This window comes from Sebastes umbrosus, chromosome 8 (genome assembly GCF_015220745.1).
Source record: "Sebastes umbrosus isolate fSebUmb1 chromosome 8, fSebUmb1.pri, whole genome shotgun sequence".
Lineage (NCBI taxonomy): Eukaryota > Metazoa > Chordata > Actinopteri > Perciformes > Sebastidae > Sebastes > Sebastes umbrosus.
In genome coordinates, this window is record NC_051276.1 from 15,087,474 (window position 1) to 15,105,432 (window position 17,959).

Consider the following 17,959-nt stretch of genomic DNA (forward strand, 5'->3'; position numbering starts at 1 on the left):
CTCCTATAGCACATCTAAAAACAAAGGTGTCTAAGAATTTTTCTAAGATGGTTAGATTACAAGGCAATGTCTGTACTGTTCACTTACTTTACCATATTTTAGCTACTTTAGGAACTGTGGGACATGAGCAATATAAAGCCATTGTTTATATTACAGAAAAGAGCAGTAAGAATTATTCATAAAGTGCATACAAGAGAACACACCAACAGACTGTTTATTAAGTCAGCACTATTGAAACTTAAATATTTAGTTGAGTTACAGACTCTAGTTATGTACAGGGCAAAAGCAGAGTAAATATTTCCAAAAGTTGTTTGTTTTTAGTTCAGAGGATGAGGACCATAGAAGGAAATTTCATCAGTATGCACCAGGGGTGTAACGGTACATCGATCTGGATTGATACATTGATTCAATGATCAACGATCCAATATCATTGTTGCAAAATGAAAACATTGATACATATTATCATCATTAAGATTTATTTTGAAATTACCACTTTATATTTATTTATTTTTATACTAAAAAGAATAGATTGTTTTTCATTTTAATGTCTGGAAGAGCTCATTAATAAAATTGTTAAATCATATTTTAGTTGCTTGTTGTGAGTTGATATAAATGTTACTGATTGTGTTAAATGGGCATATGATATCGTCTCATATCGATCACAGGACCCTGAATCGAATCAAATTGAGTCAAAATTGTATCGCTGCAGACTTAATGATCAGAAAATATCGTATCGTTGTCCAAAGAATTGATATGATATTGTATTGTGATTAAACTTGTGATTTACACCCCTAGTATGCACTGATTACTTCGGCTGCAGATGTGTATTTCAGTGGTTGGCGTCAAACTGTGGAATTCTCTACTGAATGATTTAAAGGGTTATAAATTATATTTCAGTTCAAGACAATGTATAAAGGAAGAATAATTAGACTATATGAAGTGTCAAGTAATCTTTTTCCTTAGTTGATGGTGTATTACTAGTATGGCTCTTGAATCTTCTTTTTCTCATATTACTCTACGTATTGAACGTAAATATATGTAATTGGCAGTCCATCTAATTCTATTGTTTATTTATGTTTTGAGTAAAGGGCAGACAAAATAATTCTTCCTGCTAGTTTTCAGTCATGGAATCTGTGGATAGAGTTGTGTTGTTGTGTTGTGAATTGCTTTTTTCTGGAGTTGTGCATTACCATAAAACATGAAATGAAATATTGTTGCCTGGAGGATTTAGTATCTCTGATGGTTCATCACACTTTCTGGATCGCAGATGAGGTAGTTGCAGCTGTATACACCTCTGGGTACGCGATCCTGCCACAGCTGGACACACGTTTAACAGGCTGAAAAAGCAATGGTGATTAGAGGTGCAGAACAAAGTCCTACTCAAAGTGTGCTGCTATGGTTGGCTTCAGTTTAATCAAAACGGGAGCAGGAACATTGGAGGCTGCTTTGTGATGAGCGCTGGCGCTGTGCAGTGGCGTGTGCTGCTATTGCGTCACTGCCTAGAGGGGGGCAGAGACTGTATTTTTAGAAGGGAATGAGCATATTCTCTGAACGAGCAACGTCAAGCACTCTGCTTGCGTATGCTAGGATTATTGTGACCGAGCTATTTTTAAGCTGTGTGTGTGAGAATGATTTTTTTCTGGGTCAAGCATGGTGTCAGTACTCTCTCGTGGCTGCCGGTTGATCATGCATTACAGGTCCTATGCTGCTGTGCACAGCATCTGCATCAGTCACAAAGGGAAGAGTCAGAGAGATAGGTTTAAACCATCTGGGAAATATGGCATGTTTAGGATCAGTCTGTGTCTGCAATACTGCTGTAAAGGAGACATATTGATTATATTTGTGGAGCAGTCAGACACTCTCGAAATCAGCTTATTCGGAAGGCCTCATTAATCTGTAGTGCACTATTAAAGAAGAAGATATACTAAATCTAAGCCACAATGCGTACATATGTGTGTGCTGTGTTATAATTATATAAATATTAATTTAAGTTTAAGTATCCATATAACAAATTAGCACTATTAATAAACGCAGACAAAACATGTGACAAACACATTTTTGTGGGAGCATGATTGGGTGTGTCCATCTTTGGCTGTTGCTCCATGCCATTACTAAAAGCTTTCAACATGATTAAGCAAAATTGAAATCTGTTTTATAAAAAAGAAAATTTAAACGTTCACGTTTGTCTGAAAACCAAGTAAAGCAAGATTTTGAATACATATTTGATTAAAGTGGCAGTAGGCAGTATATTTTTGGCATCACTGGGCAAAAATTCCATAATAACCTTTCAGCATATTGTAATTCAAGTGTTCTGAGAGAAAACTAGACTTCTGCACCTCCTCATGGCTCTGTTTTCAGGCTTTAAAAAAATCTAGCCCGTGACGGTAGACTTTGACCAATCACAGGTAATATCATTGAGAGAGCGTTCCTATTGGCTGTGCTCCGGTCATGTGACCAGAACTTGGCGTTCCTTCACCAGATTTCACAATGGCGGTAGCGTCACAAACCTTCTCCATTTTACAGCTAAACCGTACACTACAAGATGATTCTGAAAACATTTGAGGCGATAAATAGGCATTAACGTTACATAATATTGATTCATATTTGATCAGTGCTGCCTAGTTTGACCGTTTGGTCGGAGTTCGCGAGTGATGACAACCGACAAGATTTGTGCCTCGCATGCAGCGGTGCACCTGCTGCAGTGTATGAACACAACAGACAACTGAGTCACCAGTTCACCCGTACGGGAGCGTTAACTTAGCAGATGGATAACTTAGATGCTGCGTGTAGTGTCGCGGACATACAGCCACTTTCCCAGTAAAAGTCTCCACCGCACATTAAGTTAAGCAGGTTGTCCGCTGTTTGTCTGCCCAGCGTGATGATACTCTGTCTGCCCGGATTAACGATAGTGATTGTCCAACAAACAGTGTGTGTGTGTGTTTGTGCTACGTTAGCAGCTGTAGCTCTGCTGGTAGCTTCATGCTACCCGTAGTCACAAACATACGGTGAAAACTTCCGCGAGTTTCCGACAGACCGTGTGTGTGTGGCGTTATAGCTGTGAACGTAGGTGTAGCAGACAGTGTATGTACACTTTATCTGTCAGTGAATAAATGCTACGAGGCTACAACTCTTCCGCTCAAGCGAGCTATAGACCCGAGCCAACTTCCTGTATCTGTAACTCCGGCTCAGACTGTCTTAAGGTGGACCAGCTTTTCCCATTAAAGTGACGAGTTTTTCTCAGCTTTTTAATTCATTATTAACATTTCTTTTAGCCGTTTTAACGGAAAGCGTTAATCGGTTAAAATGCTTAATATCGGTTAACGGTTGAACGGTTAATTATTAACATCCCTAAAGAGGACCTATTATGCTTATTTTCAGGTGCATACTTGTATTTGGGATTTCTACTAGAACATGTGTACATGATTTAATGTTCAAAAAACATTTTCTCATACCAACTGTGCTGCAGCACCCCTTTTCACCCTCTGTCTGAAACGCTCTGTTTGAGCTCCTGCCCTGCCTCCTGAAAAGTCCAGTCTGCTCTGATTGGTCAGCTGGCCCACTCTGTTGTGATTGGTCAACCGAACCAAACTCTTTGGACTCTCCTCCAGCTCCACTCTAACTAGCTTTGTTTGAGGGTGTGCCAAACTAGCCGCTAGGTAAAGCGTGTTACTTAGTGACATCACCATGTCACAGAAGAAAAGGCGTGTTTCTGTGGGGGAGAGTAACTCCCTTTGGCGTGGACTTTGGGCTTTTTTAACTTTGCAGACCTTTTACATGCACACAAAAGGAAAGGGAAAAAGCACAAAAACATAATAGGGCCCCTTTTAAAAATAATATTATAAACTAATGCAAATTGTATTGTTGTAACAATTAGTTGATCAATGGAATGACTGTTTTGTGTCATTAGGAAGGAAAAATCAGCTCGGGTTCTGGGAAATAGTGATTGGCTTTTTTCACTATTTTCTGGCATTTTATTGACTAGAAAATTAAGTGATTAATAAAACAAATCAACAGATTTATTCATGATGAACAAAGTAGTTAGCAGCGCTAACATAGTAAAACTGTCATAATCCTGCTTGGCAATTGGGCACATAATTCACATGCATCAGCATCACTACAAATCCCAGTAACTCCTCATCATCACCCCAGCAGTCTCCTAATGAATCCTGCTGGACAGAGCAATGTTGTGACTGTATGTCGTCCCTCCCTCTGTTATGCTTTACATACCTGGTGTCACTTCCTTGTATGTGGGCTGCCAGTTGGTGGCAGCTGTTTGGACTTTGATTCACACAGTGGTCATTCTCCGGCAGATTATCAGACAGTAAATGAATCTGTTTTACTGTGTCACACTCACTGTCACATCCAGAATCGTTGGCCAAGAGCAAATTCTCAGAAACACTCAGAAGTTTGTTGCAGCATCAGTTGCAACCCGCATTCAAGCTGTTGCCACATTGTTGAACTATGCTTCAAGTAGATTGTGCAGCTGTTTATCATCGACACTGTCAACCAGGATGAACCCTGACCTTCCACTCTAAAGCCTGCTGGCACTAACATCCAGAGGCCTCTCTCGGGCTCCTGAGCCGCAGGCTTTTCGCTGGGCCTCTCCAGGCTAGCCTACTTTTATCCCCATCTTTCCAAAGAATGCAGTTATTTTCAGCAAAATATGTCTTTCTGCTCTGATTTTGTCAATGTGTTGTTCTTCTGTGTAGACTGTAGAGCAACAATATTATATGGAAAATGTATAGAAGACTATATACAGTGTTTTAACCAGAACACCCCCCAGTCTGTTAGTAAACACCTGCTCCAGGTTGAGAAGTTACACAGGCTGCAACTTTGTCCTGGCAATGCGTCAGCGAGCTTATGAGGTGAATGTGTCTTCGGTCGGGGGTTGTGGGGGCGAGCCCTCAATAGGTGGCGGACCAGAGCCCTTGCCGACACCAGGAGCCTCACCAAAGCTGGCCTTTGTTCGCTGGATAAGTGACGCAGTGGGAATATTAGTGTGATTAGAGTGATTAGACAGAATGGCCGAGTGCCAGAGCGAGGTCCAGTTGCCGCCATAGGTCAGAAAAGAGTGAATATGGGGGTTATGCAATGCTGTGCAGTCACATTTGGACAGCCAAATGCAGGCAGTGTCAGGAGGGCGTTGTTGTCGCCTGTCACACATACAGTCTCATCAGTGTGGTGACCAAGATTGTGTTCTTTCACCATATCTAAATACAGACTGAACTATACCTTCATTAACTAGACTTTTAATTCTTTGTTGTTGAATTGTTAACAGGTGTATGGGGAAAAACATTATCTAGAATTCAGCCTGTAGTGTTAATCGTTTTCTGCCTTACGGACTGAAGGTTTTACCGATCTTCTCTCTTTACATATATTCAATAATGTGCTTCATCACTCATTTTGACAGAAGAGATCTAATCTTTCATATCTCCCTTTCCTTATTGACTCCTCTTCAGTTAATGTGCCACCTTAGCTGACAGGTTGTACAGTCATGATCTTGTTTTGTACTTGCTTTGCTTTGGAACTGTTCTTCTCTTAGCGGTCAAAAGCAGACTTCTGCAACTCACGCCACCCACACGTTGGTTATGTATAGCCCACACCTACCCCTATCTGCCCAGTGGTTTGAAAACAATGCTTTGTGCAATTCTAAGGCTGCTATTTGTGAAACCTCTAACAGGCACAGGGGGTTCTTACAGCGTTATGCAAGGCTCCCCGCTCAACTGTAATCCCTCTTACACTGAGTGAGCCCCCCATGTGACGGTGCTGAATGGTAGGGAGAGACAGGGTGGCTGTTGGGACCGTCGGCAAGGCACGGGTGCTGTCCTTAGACTCCGGCCACTCGCCCTCCCCCACACACACACACACACACACACACACACACACACACACACTGAGCTGTGGCCTGTTTATAAGAACAGAAGTTTATCCTGGAAAATGCCTTACTTGGATCTGAGACGCTGGATGGAGACACACCGCTGATGCTCTTCCTTGGTCCCAGGGTTTGGACCAGACATACATTGAGCATATATCCTGAATGACACTCCGGCTCTTCTCTTCATCTGCGTGTGAGCCACGAGAATTAATCTTTGTATCTTTGTCCGCGGTCGCGTGTAGAGGAATCTTGCAGCTTCTGAAATCCGTCTGCATGCTGTTATCTTTTGTTCGTGATGAATGCATTTTGTTGCTGACTGAAGCTGGTTTCTGCTTTTGATTGATGGATGTTGATGAAGACCTGTTTGAAGAACTGTTAACTATTTATTTTTGGAGATCCAGAAATCAGATCAGGGTTAACGGCATGTTTTGACTTTAACAAACACTATTGACAGGATGCTTGTAGGTATTTATTTTCAAACATATTCTCAGCTTACGTACCTCATGCTTTTATTTGTTTTTTCCCCCACAGGAACCGTCAATGTGGACCTCAGCTGGTGATTTGACAAGTCACGTATAGGATCCCCCCCCCGAGTCTCTCCTGTCCCCTCTCCCCCCTCCCTTCCCTCTGTCCCTCCCTCCCCCCTTCCCTTGTCAATCTTCTCCCCGATCCTCCTTCCCCCCCCTCCTCCAAGATTCACCATGCTTATCAAGGAGTACCGCATCCCCATGCCCATGAGTGTGGAGGAGTACCGCATCGCCCAGCTCTATATGATCCAGGTGAGGTCACACAACGCCATATTCCCCACCAAATTCTTACCCACACACACTTGGCTAAAGAAGGTGCAGAAACAAGGAGACAAAAAAACAGCAGTAAGAGAGGAGAAAAATTAACACAGAGTGCGATCGCAGCGTACCCAATTACGAAAAGATTGGTCACACGGTCTGACGTCAGTGGAGTAATGGAACAAAGAGCTTGTGTGTTGATAGATTATCCAATTTAAACTCTCTGAAGCTGGCTGTTTCCAGCCGTCATTGACTTCAGGTTTCTTCAGGAGGAGGGTGGGGGCACCTTGCTTTCTCTGCAAACTCGGTGCACACATACACATACTGCCGCGATGGAGGTGGACATACCGCTTCTTCTGTGTCAGACAGTTTCATTTGTCTAACCATGCCCTGAGCTGGAGACTGTGGGTCTGTGTAAGAGCTTCAGGGTTTACAGCTCCAAGCAGGAACGGCTTGATTTATACAGCTTTAGTTACCCTTTGCTGGCAACATATTTTCTCTTCATATGACATGTGTACATGAAGGAGGATTTATTTAATCCAGTGGTACTGCCTGGTGCACTGTGAGCAGCAGTACACGGAGATGCACGGAGAGCAATCACAATGATTTGGACTGTGGTAAAAAAAATATGCATTATTTAGTTACTAATGTTTCAATTTTTTTTTGACATATTTGGGCATTTAGGTGCATTTTTATGTTTACATTTTTTATCACTTGAGGCACGTGCACTAAACATTCAGCAGTTGTGCTGGGATTTGAGCTGCATGGTTATGTAATACGTATCACAAGTGGTTTAACGTTTATTGAAGAACAGGTTGAAGTTACAGGCCTGTTTGGTCAGGTTGAGGCATTTTGCTGGATTCAGTGTGTTGGTTATGTCAATGAAGGAGCGCTTTCATCAGGAAATAAGACTCATGAGAAGTGTGTAAAATATTACAATAACTGCAGTGTCAAGTGAAACAAACAAAGCAAAATATTGACCTTGAGGTACATAGTATCTTTAAAGGGATAGTTTGGGTGTTTTGAAGTGGGGTTGTAGGTGTGTTGTAGGAGGTACTTATCCATAGTAGGTGTATAACCTACAGTAATCGGTCGGCGTGCCCCCACCATCGAGAAACAGACAGGAGCACTGGCACCTGAGCAAAGCAATGTACTGCTGTGGATGGCAGAAAAAACTTATTTTAGTCACCTAAAAGGAAGACCCACCTAAAAAAAATTATATTCGTTTAAGTGTATGCAATATTTAAAATATTTTCCGATGGCAAACTGAACTGATAGTTAAATTTATCTATACAGTTGTTGTCATCTGAGTCTGCCGGCTTTGGAAAGAGCATACATAAGTTTCACTTTCAGTTCAGTTCCCCATCGGAAAGGAGAAGGAAAGGGCTGTCTTACGGCAAGATAATATATTATAATGTAGCGTACACTTAAATGGATATCGATTTTTTTATTTTAGGTTAGCCTTACTTTTAGGTGGCTAAAATACATTTTTCTGCCTCCCTGTCCAAAGCAGTACATTGCTTTGCTCCGGTGTTGGTAACTCCTGTCTGTTTCTTCAAACTGGTGCTGTACTGACTGTCATCTACTGTAGGTAATACACCTACTATGGATAAGTACCTCACACAACCCAACTTCAAAACATCCGAACTATTCCTTTAAGCACTGCCTTGCAGCCCTCAGGGAACAGCTCCATTAGAGAAGTTAAACATTTAGGCCTTGTGTAAGGAAACCCCAGCATGCCTTCAAGCTGTTGACCTTCCCCGTAGAAAGGCGTCTCCTACAACTGTTAATCCTGCACCCAAATGAATTAGTGTTTATGTTGACAAAGTTGTCTAAAATAAATATCCGCCCAATGGTATAACAACACGAGCTTTAGCTTTGTCCACTTGTATTTCCTCAGATGGCCTCTCTCTTTTTTCCCCTATGTACTATGAAAACAGTTCGTCCGAAAGTGTTTCTGTCAGTGTCTGAATATTGACTTAAAGATTAGTTGTAGTAAGATTGTATCATGTAATATGTAAAGGCATTTCTTTGTCCTATCTGCACTAATAGAAATAATAGTACATGATTACAACAAGACTATGTTGGTCTGTTAAAGATTATCAGACGTCTCAGTTGACAACCTCGTCTGTTGTTCTTCTTCATACCACCAAACAGACAGGTAATCCAGTTGAGCTGTAGATTGTAGGGAGCATGACTCAGCGGTCATGCCCTGAAGCAAGCAGACGTTTCAAGACAGCACAAACTGCTACACACTTCTACAAACTTCATCATTTCTTTGGCACATTAGCTGTATTGAATAGGGTGCTGTGGAGAATTATTAATTATGTGAAACACAGAACTTGACCGGCTTCGCTCCCAGATCTTCTGCATGCCCTGTGTTAGATTTTGTCAGACAGGATATTATGCATGTGCAAGCAGGTTTACACAGAGTCGGTTCATATGTGCATTCTCAAGCATGTAAGCAAATGTTAGGAAGATGAATTCTTGCATTAGTGACCCATAGTTACCTCTCCTCCTGACCTCACCCTCTCCGCACAGCCTCAGTGCTGCGAGGCTTCTGTCTCTATAGCAACTGTGACATCAGCAGCGTGCCGGTGGTCAGGTTTTGTTCGAGAGAGGGAGTGAATGAAAAGAGGAAATGGAGGATAAAAAGAGAGGTTGCGAAGGAGGGAGGGGAAGAAATTAGAGAGGGGGTGGAAGGAAAAGAGAGAGAGAGAGAGAGAGGGAGAGCTGTATTCTGAGCAGAGAGGATTTTGCTGGCGTCTGCGGATACCCTCTCTTCATTGCTGTATGTTACCAGGGCAACTGCAGCATGTAGGCCTGTCTGTCTGCGATTCATCCCTGGTGTAAGCCTCATAGATGAAGTTGGAGCCTTAGGACAGCCTAGCCATATCTGCACCTCAGCCGGCAACGCCCCACCCCATCTCTTCTCTCACTTCCTTCCCTTTGCCCTTACAACGCCGCCTTCTCATTTGAGAGCTAATCGTAAATTCATTCTCACCGCATAGGGATTTGCAGTAATGCACCCAGCGAACACGGAATGTGTGAGAAATTAAATATGAGAAGAAGATCTCGCTGTCTCATTCATTCGCACACATCCATCACGTTCTGACTAAGCAACTGTGTCTGTGTGGAGTGAAGTGAAAAGAAGCATCTCAAACAGGAAACACTCCTCACTAACTTGGTGGCAAGAGGAAAAAAACCAGGATGTGACTCCCATCCTGTCAGAGCAGTCGGATCTAAACACATACAGTAGGCTTTCATGGTGATGGCTTTTGATGGCTGTTTAAAGAACGGTGGGCGCGAGAGTGCTATGTGGCGAAGGTGTTAGGGCAGGACTTGAACTCACAACACAGCGGCACTGTCATTGTGCACTGAGCCAAAAAGGATTTTACATTAGAACGGTGTAGATGACACAGAGCCCCCCCTTCCCTCCCTTGTGGAGACAGCCGACACACTTCTAGAGAAAACTATTTCTTCATTTCTGCTCCCCCACAGGTACAGTTTACATCTGTACACAAACGAACAAAGCACACTGTTTTCATTAAGAATCTAACATTACATTCAGAGTTAATTGAACTTAAAGCATGTCATCTACTCCCTCATTTCCCTCTTTTTCCCCGAAGGGACTGGCTGAGCCCTGGCCAATGTTTTGTAATCTTTCTCCAGCTGAACTGGAGAGAATCATCCCGTCGCTCCAGGGGGGAGAAGGAGTGACACTTGCATTTGGCAGTTTGCTGTCACCTGTCAGCAACCTAATTAAAGAGACAGTCTACTGCAAAACAAACTTTTTTGTTCCTTTTACCTAGACTGCTGAGGTAACACCCAGACATTTGCCAACATTTGGAGCTGTCTGTATACAAAGGAAACACAATTACTCAACAGCAATATATCTTTGCAAATGTAATGATAATGGTACTCACAGTAATGCACTGACCTTATTGTGATCAGTCTAACTGAAAAGTCAACTGTGTAAGTTGAAATATATCTTTTATTGTGTTTTGGGGTGAACTCTTTTGGTCTGTGTATTAGTGTTGTCACAACACCCGAATTTCTAACTTCAATACAATACCTTGAAAAATATCGATATTCGATACCAAGGGGAAAACTTGACACAACATTGTGGGCATAAAATGTTTGATTTTTATTAAAAGATAAAAAGCGTTGCGTGTGTCAACTCGCCGGAGAGAAGAAAGAGCAGAAAGTGCAGCTGGTACCTGTGTATCGATACTGTGGAAAATTATTATTGAAACCGTTTCAAATATTCCGTATCTATGTATCAAGACTTTGATATTTTTGACAACACTATTGTGTACTCCCATCTTTTTTTGTGTACTTCTACAGCTGTATACATTTGTATCGTGTTTGTATGCGTACAGTACTCTTTAAACTCGACAATGACTTGACAGTGTCTCGTGTACTGGCTGCGTGTATGGCCAGTTTGACGGCGCTGTGGCGTCTGTGCTGTGTCTTTGGAACGGTGTCTTGGCTGTTGAGAGCAGAGCGGATGGCTAATGAATGACCTGTCAAAGGTAATGAGGTCCGGAGCGCTGGACGCCTCATGGCTTCCTCCTCCCCACTCCACTGACTCACTGCCTTGCCTCCATCCTGACTGGAGAAATCTGTCTCCCTATTATCCCAGTGCTGCACTAAACACTGTGTTCATACTTTGTGTATGTGGAAAGACTGATAAGAGAAATAGGAAAGATGATGCATCAGTAATCTCTGACATTTATGGTCCGTGCTCTTTGCTCCTTGTGTTTTTAATGTCGTCAGCACTTGGACTATGCTCTGCTGTTTCCTGTTTTGCTGATTTCATAACAATCACAACTCTTCCTCTTACCATGTCACACATTCCTGTCTTTGAAGCTTTGAGTCACCTAGCTGTAAGTCTACTCACTGCATCTGCAGGCTCCACCCAGCCTCTCTTTCTGTGTGCACCTGGAATGTAAATATGGGAAAGGTGTGGCTCCGAGAGCTGGTTTTGGGCTTCCTGATTTGCATTTCAGAGCTGGCAGAGCGGACAGGAAGCTATTAATTTTGGTGTCATGTTGGGGCAGATTGTTATTTGCAAAAGGCATCATGTCCATTCATTTGTTTGTTTTAGTTCCTTCTGTTTCAGATCAAGGGTACAATTATATTCATATTTTAAAATGTAACACTCTTTTTACACTTCACTACTTATTACCAAACATGAATACCTTGCCAATTCACTTCAACTTCATTTAATTATTCTTCTTACAGAAAAAGAGCAGAGATGAGAGCTGTGGCGAAGGAAGCGGGGTCGAGATCCTTGAGAATAAGCCCTACACAGATGGACCGGGTGGGACGGGCCAGTACACCCACAAGGTTTACCATATTGGCATGCACATTCCCAGCTGGTTCCGTTCCATCTTGCCCAAAGCAGCGCTGAGGGTTGAAGAGGAGTCCTGGAACGCCTACCCTTACACCCGCACCAGGTGAGGTTTGCAGGAAAGCCACCTCCACACCCCTTCAGAGCAGGAGGAGTGCATTGAAGTATGCCAAGGCTGCACAAAACTCTAAATGTGTTATTTTAATAATAGAAATGCTCTGTGCACGAGTGTCTAACTACTGCAGCTAGTAGGTGTACACACATTTAAAGACACGTTTAGGGGATAATAATTCAAACCCTGCTCATATTTAGTTTTAATACGTATAGAATGCCATGAGTGGTGAGTGCGATGATGCTTAGTCTGAAGTTCTTCTCTAGCTGCTGTCCCTCAGTCAAAGCCAAGATAAAAATAAAGACCTCAGAGCAAGTTGTCAGAATATCAGCGAGCAGACCATCAGATCGGCGTGTGGCCAGCAGCGCTTACAGGCTGTTAGGTTTTGATGGCCCCTCATTCTCAGGGTGTCAGAGTGTTTGTCTGTGTGGCGCCTGACAAACAGAGACGTGAAGGTGCTGAACAGAGACGTGCCCTTGACTATCCTGTCAGGATATTGATAGACTGCGAGTGCCTGTTGACACATTTATTCAACCAGTGACAGCTTTGCTGCAGACGCCTCAGATGCAACAGATGGGCATGGCTCACACGTTTCCTATCCCCAGCAGCGAGAGGGTGTCGTCACTCATAATAAAATAGTTCTGATGTTTAGCCATTGAGTTGAGAAGTAAATCTCGTAATGAAGACAAATGTAAATCCATAATGCCATCAATTTTGCTACCTTTTTTTCCTTCAGATACACCTGCCCCTTCGTTGAGAAGTTCTCCATTGACATTGAGACCTACTACAAACCCGACACAGGCAACCAAGCAGATGTCTTCAACATGTCTGCAGTAGAGAAGAGGCAGAGGACTATTGGTGAGACAATTTGGTATTGATCCTGAACCATTACGACAACATAAACTCAGATATTGAAATATGAATTGATGTGTATCAGGCTACTTTAACATATAAGCTCAATATACATGCTGTGTAGCTATATTAGAGAATCAACAAAGCAAGTAATGACCTTTTCTTGCCATAGCTATTTAAGGTGACAGGTTAGTATTAGTAGATTTAGTCTGTAGTGTCTTTATATTGATCCTCTTGTGTCTCAAACATAAGAAGCAGGTGAGGCCCACTTGTGGCAATATAGTGGTACTGCATATGTTTTTTCTGTTGTTTGGTTGCATGCCCAGTGAATATGAAGCTGCTCAGAAAGCAATGGTTTCAGGGCATGCAGTGACCCAGTTACAACATTGATTGTAATCATTTTAATGAATGACTTTTTCTTGTGTGTGTACGTCAGCCTGAAACTCAGTTATTCAAAAAATTTCAAGCCTTTAAACACAAAGTCCATAGAAGTTCTACTACCCCACCCGCTTATGTACTTTTGTACTTGTGTACGATATTAAAGACACAGAATATGCAACATAATTCATGCAATACATTCAAAGTACCTAGCTCCATTACTCATTTATTTCTGGATTTGAATTGTCTTTGTCTTTGATTTGTCTTTGGCAGACCCAATCGACATAGTGACAGATCCTATCCCCCCTCATGAGTACAAAGCAGAAGAGGACACACGGCTCTTCAAGTCAGCCAAGACCCAGAGGGGTCCTCTGCGGGACGACTGGATAGAAGAGTACAACAATAACCCAGGGATGACCCCCATCATGTGTGCCTACAAACTCTGCAAGGTGGAGTTTCGCTACTGGGGCATGCAGTCGAAGATTGAACGCTTCATCCATGATGTTGGTGAGTATGCATTCACAGATGTTACAGTCTTTTATCTAATGTTTTACTTACAGCATATTTTGATAGGAATATTTACATCTAAATGTAGAAACCTTATGATTTTTAGATGTAGTTGTCTAATATATTCTATTGTTTCTCCCTAGGACTGAGAAAGGTGATGGTGCGTGCCCACCGGCAGGCCTGGTGCTGGCAGGATGAGTGGTATGGTCTGACCATGGAGGACATCCGGCAGCTGGAGCTGGAAACCCAGCTGGCCCTGGCCACGAAGATGGCCCAGTTCAGTCAGGCAGAGGAGGCCACAGAGGCCAACGGGGGCGCTCCGTCTCCGGACAAAGACCAGGAGGTTAAAGAGGCGATCAGCTCCATTGAAGCTGAGGAGGTGGTTGTCAGCTCAGGAGGAGAGACTCTCCAGCCACGAGGTGTGCTCACCAAGCAGTGGTCCACTTCATCCCGATCCTCCCGCTCATCCAAGAGAGGAGGTTAGGAGCGCACCTATTCATCTCTCACCTCTGTGTGCGGTAGTGTGTGAGAGACTACACTGTCCTGAGCCACACTCCTTCCCTCACACATTATCACATCTATAATTACACCTTATCACGCCTTTAAGCCTTCTTTGTTCAGTCTGCCACCGGACTCCTTTCCACCTTTAACGGTTGAGGTTTACTAACAACAAAGTCAAACTGTTCCATAAGTAAACATAGCCAGCTGTGATATTTGAGACGTGTCCACACTAGCAGCTAGTATGTGAAGAATTCAACGAGGTCAAGCGTCAAGCTTGTGCAAAGCCAAAGTAGCACTTCGCTTTTTCTGTTTGTATTTGTGTGTCATTTCTATGTAGTACAGTGCGAGTATGAGTATCTATCTAAAGGTTACTGCATTGCATTTGCCCACATAAATTCAAGTTGACCACAGCGACAGTTCTTAGTGAAGAAGCAAACTAAAATGAATTGGTTCACCTCTTTCAAACACAGTAGATATTGTTGAAAGATATGGTCAAAAATATCATGCCAAAATAATAAGTTCACATTACTTTCCATAGACAATACACAACTTGTTTTGTGCTCCCAAGCTGAATGAATCAGTCTACTGAAGAGCTCTGCGCTTAAATTGTTGAATTGGCGTTAATAAAATCAAACCCCTCGGGAGCAGACTTTTAGTATGCAGACTGCTTTTGTGCCCCGCTTTACTTTTCTGTCCGGCGCCTGATGTTAATTGGAATGTTTTTACTCTACTTTACTGTTTTAACTCACGCCTCCACATTTGCTGTACTATCCAACTTACCTTTCCTCACCCCTACAACTCGGTGGATCTCACCTGGGTTATTTTTAGCCGCAGCTTTGACAACACAAACGCACCCATCTCCAGTGTCACCCCTAACTCAAGGCAGCACTCACTGTAGCCGCCACCTGGACCCTGACTCTCATCCAGCGTGCCTCGTTTCACCCCTGTAACTCCTCCCTGTGGTTCTCTCCGGGGCTATTTTTAGCAGCAGTGCTGACGTCACAGACCAGAGGAGGCTGACGCTCTCTGCAGTGACCCTCCCCTCTACCACTGCTGTTTACTCCTGTGTGCTGACAGCTACAGCTGTGCCCCCCTCTCACCAGCCTGCCCCGTAGAGCGACACCCCCCTCTCTCCGCCACACTAATTATATACGAGGCATAGACTGAAGACACGTGATAGACACGGCCTGCTTTTAGTGTTGCCATTTCCCTCGACCGGCATTTGGTAGTCGGGATGCTTGTAGCTTGTCTGGGCCTCACTTTTCACACACCCCCCCTGACCACCAAGCAGTCCATCTGTGATGCACCACAGAAACTGTTGCATGTTTATATAACACTGTGTGTGTGTGTGTGGGCCGGGGGAGATTGTGCAATGTTTCTTTGTCGTAGAATGTGTGTGTATGTGTTTGTTAAAAAGGGAAAGAGAGAGGCTGAAACACATGTCCCAAAATAACAGTGAATTTTTGTGTCCATGTGCGGTCTTTCAGTGAGCCCATCGCGTCACAGCATCTCAGAGTGGAGGATGCAGAGCATAGCGCGAGACTCAGACGACAGCTCGGACGAGGAGTTCTTCGACGCTCACGGTAACCCCAGTTTTGATTTTAAATTGGAGTGGATAGTTAGATCAATAGTGTTGTATTTATTGTGTTCCAAGAACCTGCATGTTCTCCTCTCCCCCTGACTCTGCATGCATCTCTTTAACCACAGATCAGTTCTTAAGCTTCCCAGATACCCAGCATGCTTTGGGGCTTCAGTTGAAATAGGTGGGTGTGGTACGACAGCCATGCTCTCTGCTGGATGAGAATGGCCGAGAAGGTCTCATCCTGACGTCCAGTTCAGAAATCACAATCATCTCCGTCCATCAGTCCCCCTCTCACCAACACACTCCAGTTCCGGCATTATCGTTGACACACACACACACACACACACGGTCCTCTACAAGTCATGATACATCCAAACAATAAATGACCCCCCCAAAATAATTCACCAGTGTTTGTGTGGTGAGATTGTTTCATAACATGATGACGAAACAAGAATAAAATTTTGCTGTCAATTGTTATATTGATACTTATTTCACTGCAGTCATTAGTTTCCAGATCAATAAATGTCTGCTCATGTCATTGTGAGTAACTGGAACGCAATCATTAGACTGACATGTCATCCCATAATTTATTGTGTACTGCAGTATTCATGTTTGTATGGATTAATGAATTATTGCATGTTGGGTGCCTGAAGTGAAAGCACATTACATTTTATCAAATGAACTGATTTAAATGTATGACTACACTGTCATAAATTAGTGTACATTACTGTCTGTCTCAGTGACAGTTAATACAGTGATTACTGATGTGCTGCTCCGGTGCCCATCTCAGTATATTCTTGATTTACAGATTTTCCTACACTGCACAGACGGCCTTATGCATTAAGCAGTTATTTCATTATGGTAAATAAATGTTCCCATGCATCCTGGAAAACCTGGAAAACTATTGACCAATTTGAAAACACATGGAAAATGAGAGAAAAAGTAAAATGTCCTGGAAAATCTTGTGTTGTCTTTGAAAATTATTTCAACATTCTCCTATTTTCCTTCAGCTGAGAATGAACTATCAGGCTATCTATCAGAGCTCCGCAAAACAGATAACATTGCATCTGAAAGGGATCATCAAGTCATGTTCAGGATCATATTAACGTTCAAATGGTAGTTTATGAATGAGAGCGTTTTAAATAGGCTGCTCTCTGTTATGTCATGGAAACGCTATGAACACACTGTCAAGTTACATCACATGGTAGCACATGCAGGTTGGATGACATTACATAACGTTGCTTTCTAATGTTAAGTTGATTAGCAAGTTTGGTTCAGTTGCTAAAGTTGACATGCTTGCTAGCTTGTTTTGCCGACATCTGCAGGTGTTTGCATTATTCTATGATCAATTTGTCATCATTTCTAAGCATGTAAGAGATGATTTCATAGATAAGTTATAGCCATAGACTGCACATCTTTTAAATCAGACTTCCACGAGGAGGAACATTTATCTGTCATTCCATGTTGGAGATTCAAAATGAAGATACAGTGTGTATGAATATAAGTTTGTGTGCTTTGGTGCCTGGATGAATCACACGATAGTGGTACACAAATTAAATTTGGAAACCGACTGACTCGGCTCAGATTGCCTTTTAATAATAGATTTCTATCTTGTTTGTGGTCCTGGTCCTCTTGCAGTAATCCTCTATTACAAACTCTTGAGAATCAAGTTTATTTTTGACTTTCATGTTCCCCTTTTCTGTTTTTAGTGCAAATGAATAAAGGAAAGCTTTAGGAGGAGAACTCCTCATAGATGTTACATTCAGTGTGTCTGGTCTACTATCGTTTATTAATTAAGGCTTTGAATCCATGAACGATGGTACACACTTAACTTGTCTTATAAAGCTAGTATTGCTGTACTTATTCTTCAAAACAGATATGACTAATGTATCTGCTACAATTACAAACTATACTATACACACAACTTGCAAATGAAGCTACAATTGTATTTATTGATTTATTGAACAAGGTAAAGCCTATTAATCAAATAAAGACCTCTTTACCTTCACAC

General features: G+C 42.5%; 1 protein-coding gene across 7 annotated transcripts in view; it reads left to right on the forward strand.

The window, feature by feature from the left end:
• Positions 1-17,959, forward strand: part of LOC119492854 (membrane-associated phosphatidylinositol transfer protein 2-like) — a 48,303-nt gene that overhangs the window by 14,862 nt on the left and 15,482 nt on the right. For 6 of the 7 annotated variants that reach the window (XM_037777687.1, XM_037777691.1, XM_037777690.1 and 3 more), the window contains exons 2-7: positions 6,407-6,654; positions 11,908-12,122; positions 12,865-12,986; positions 13,632-13,865; positions 14,009-14,344; positions 15,854-15,949. In XM_037777687.1, coding sequence (XP_037633615.1) covers positions 6,577-6,654; positions 11,908-12,122; positions 12,865-12,986; positions 13,632-13,865; positions 14,009-14,344; positions 15,854-15,949 — 1,081 coding nt within the window. In that variant the 5' untranslated portion in view covers positions 6,407-6,576. Of the gene's footprint in view, positions 1-5,912; positions 6,069-6,406; positions 6,655-11,907; positions 12,123-12,864; positions 12,987-13,631; positions 13,866-14,008; positions 14,345-15,853; positions 15,950-17,959 lie in introns of those variants that run through there. The other variant, XM_037777688.1, reaches the window with a different exon arrangement.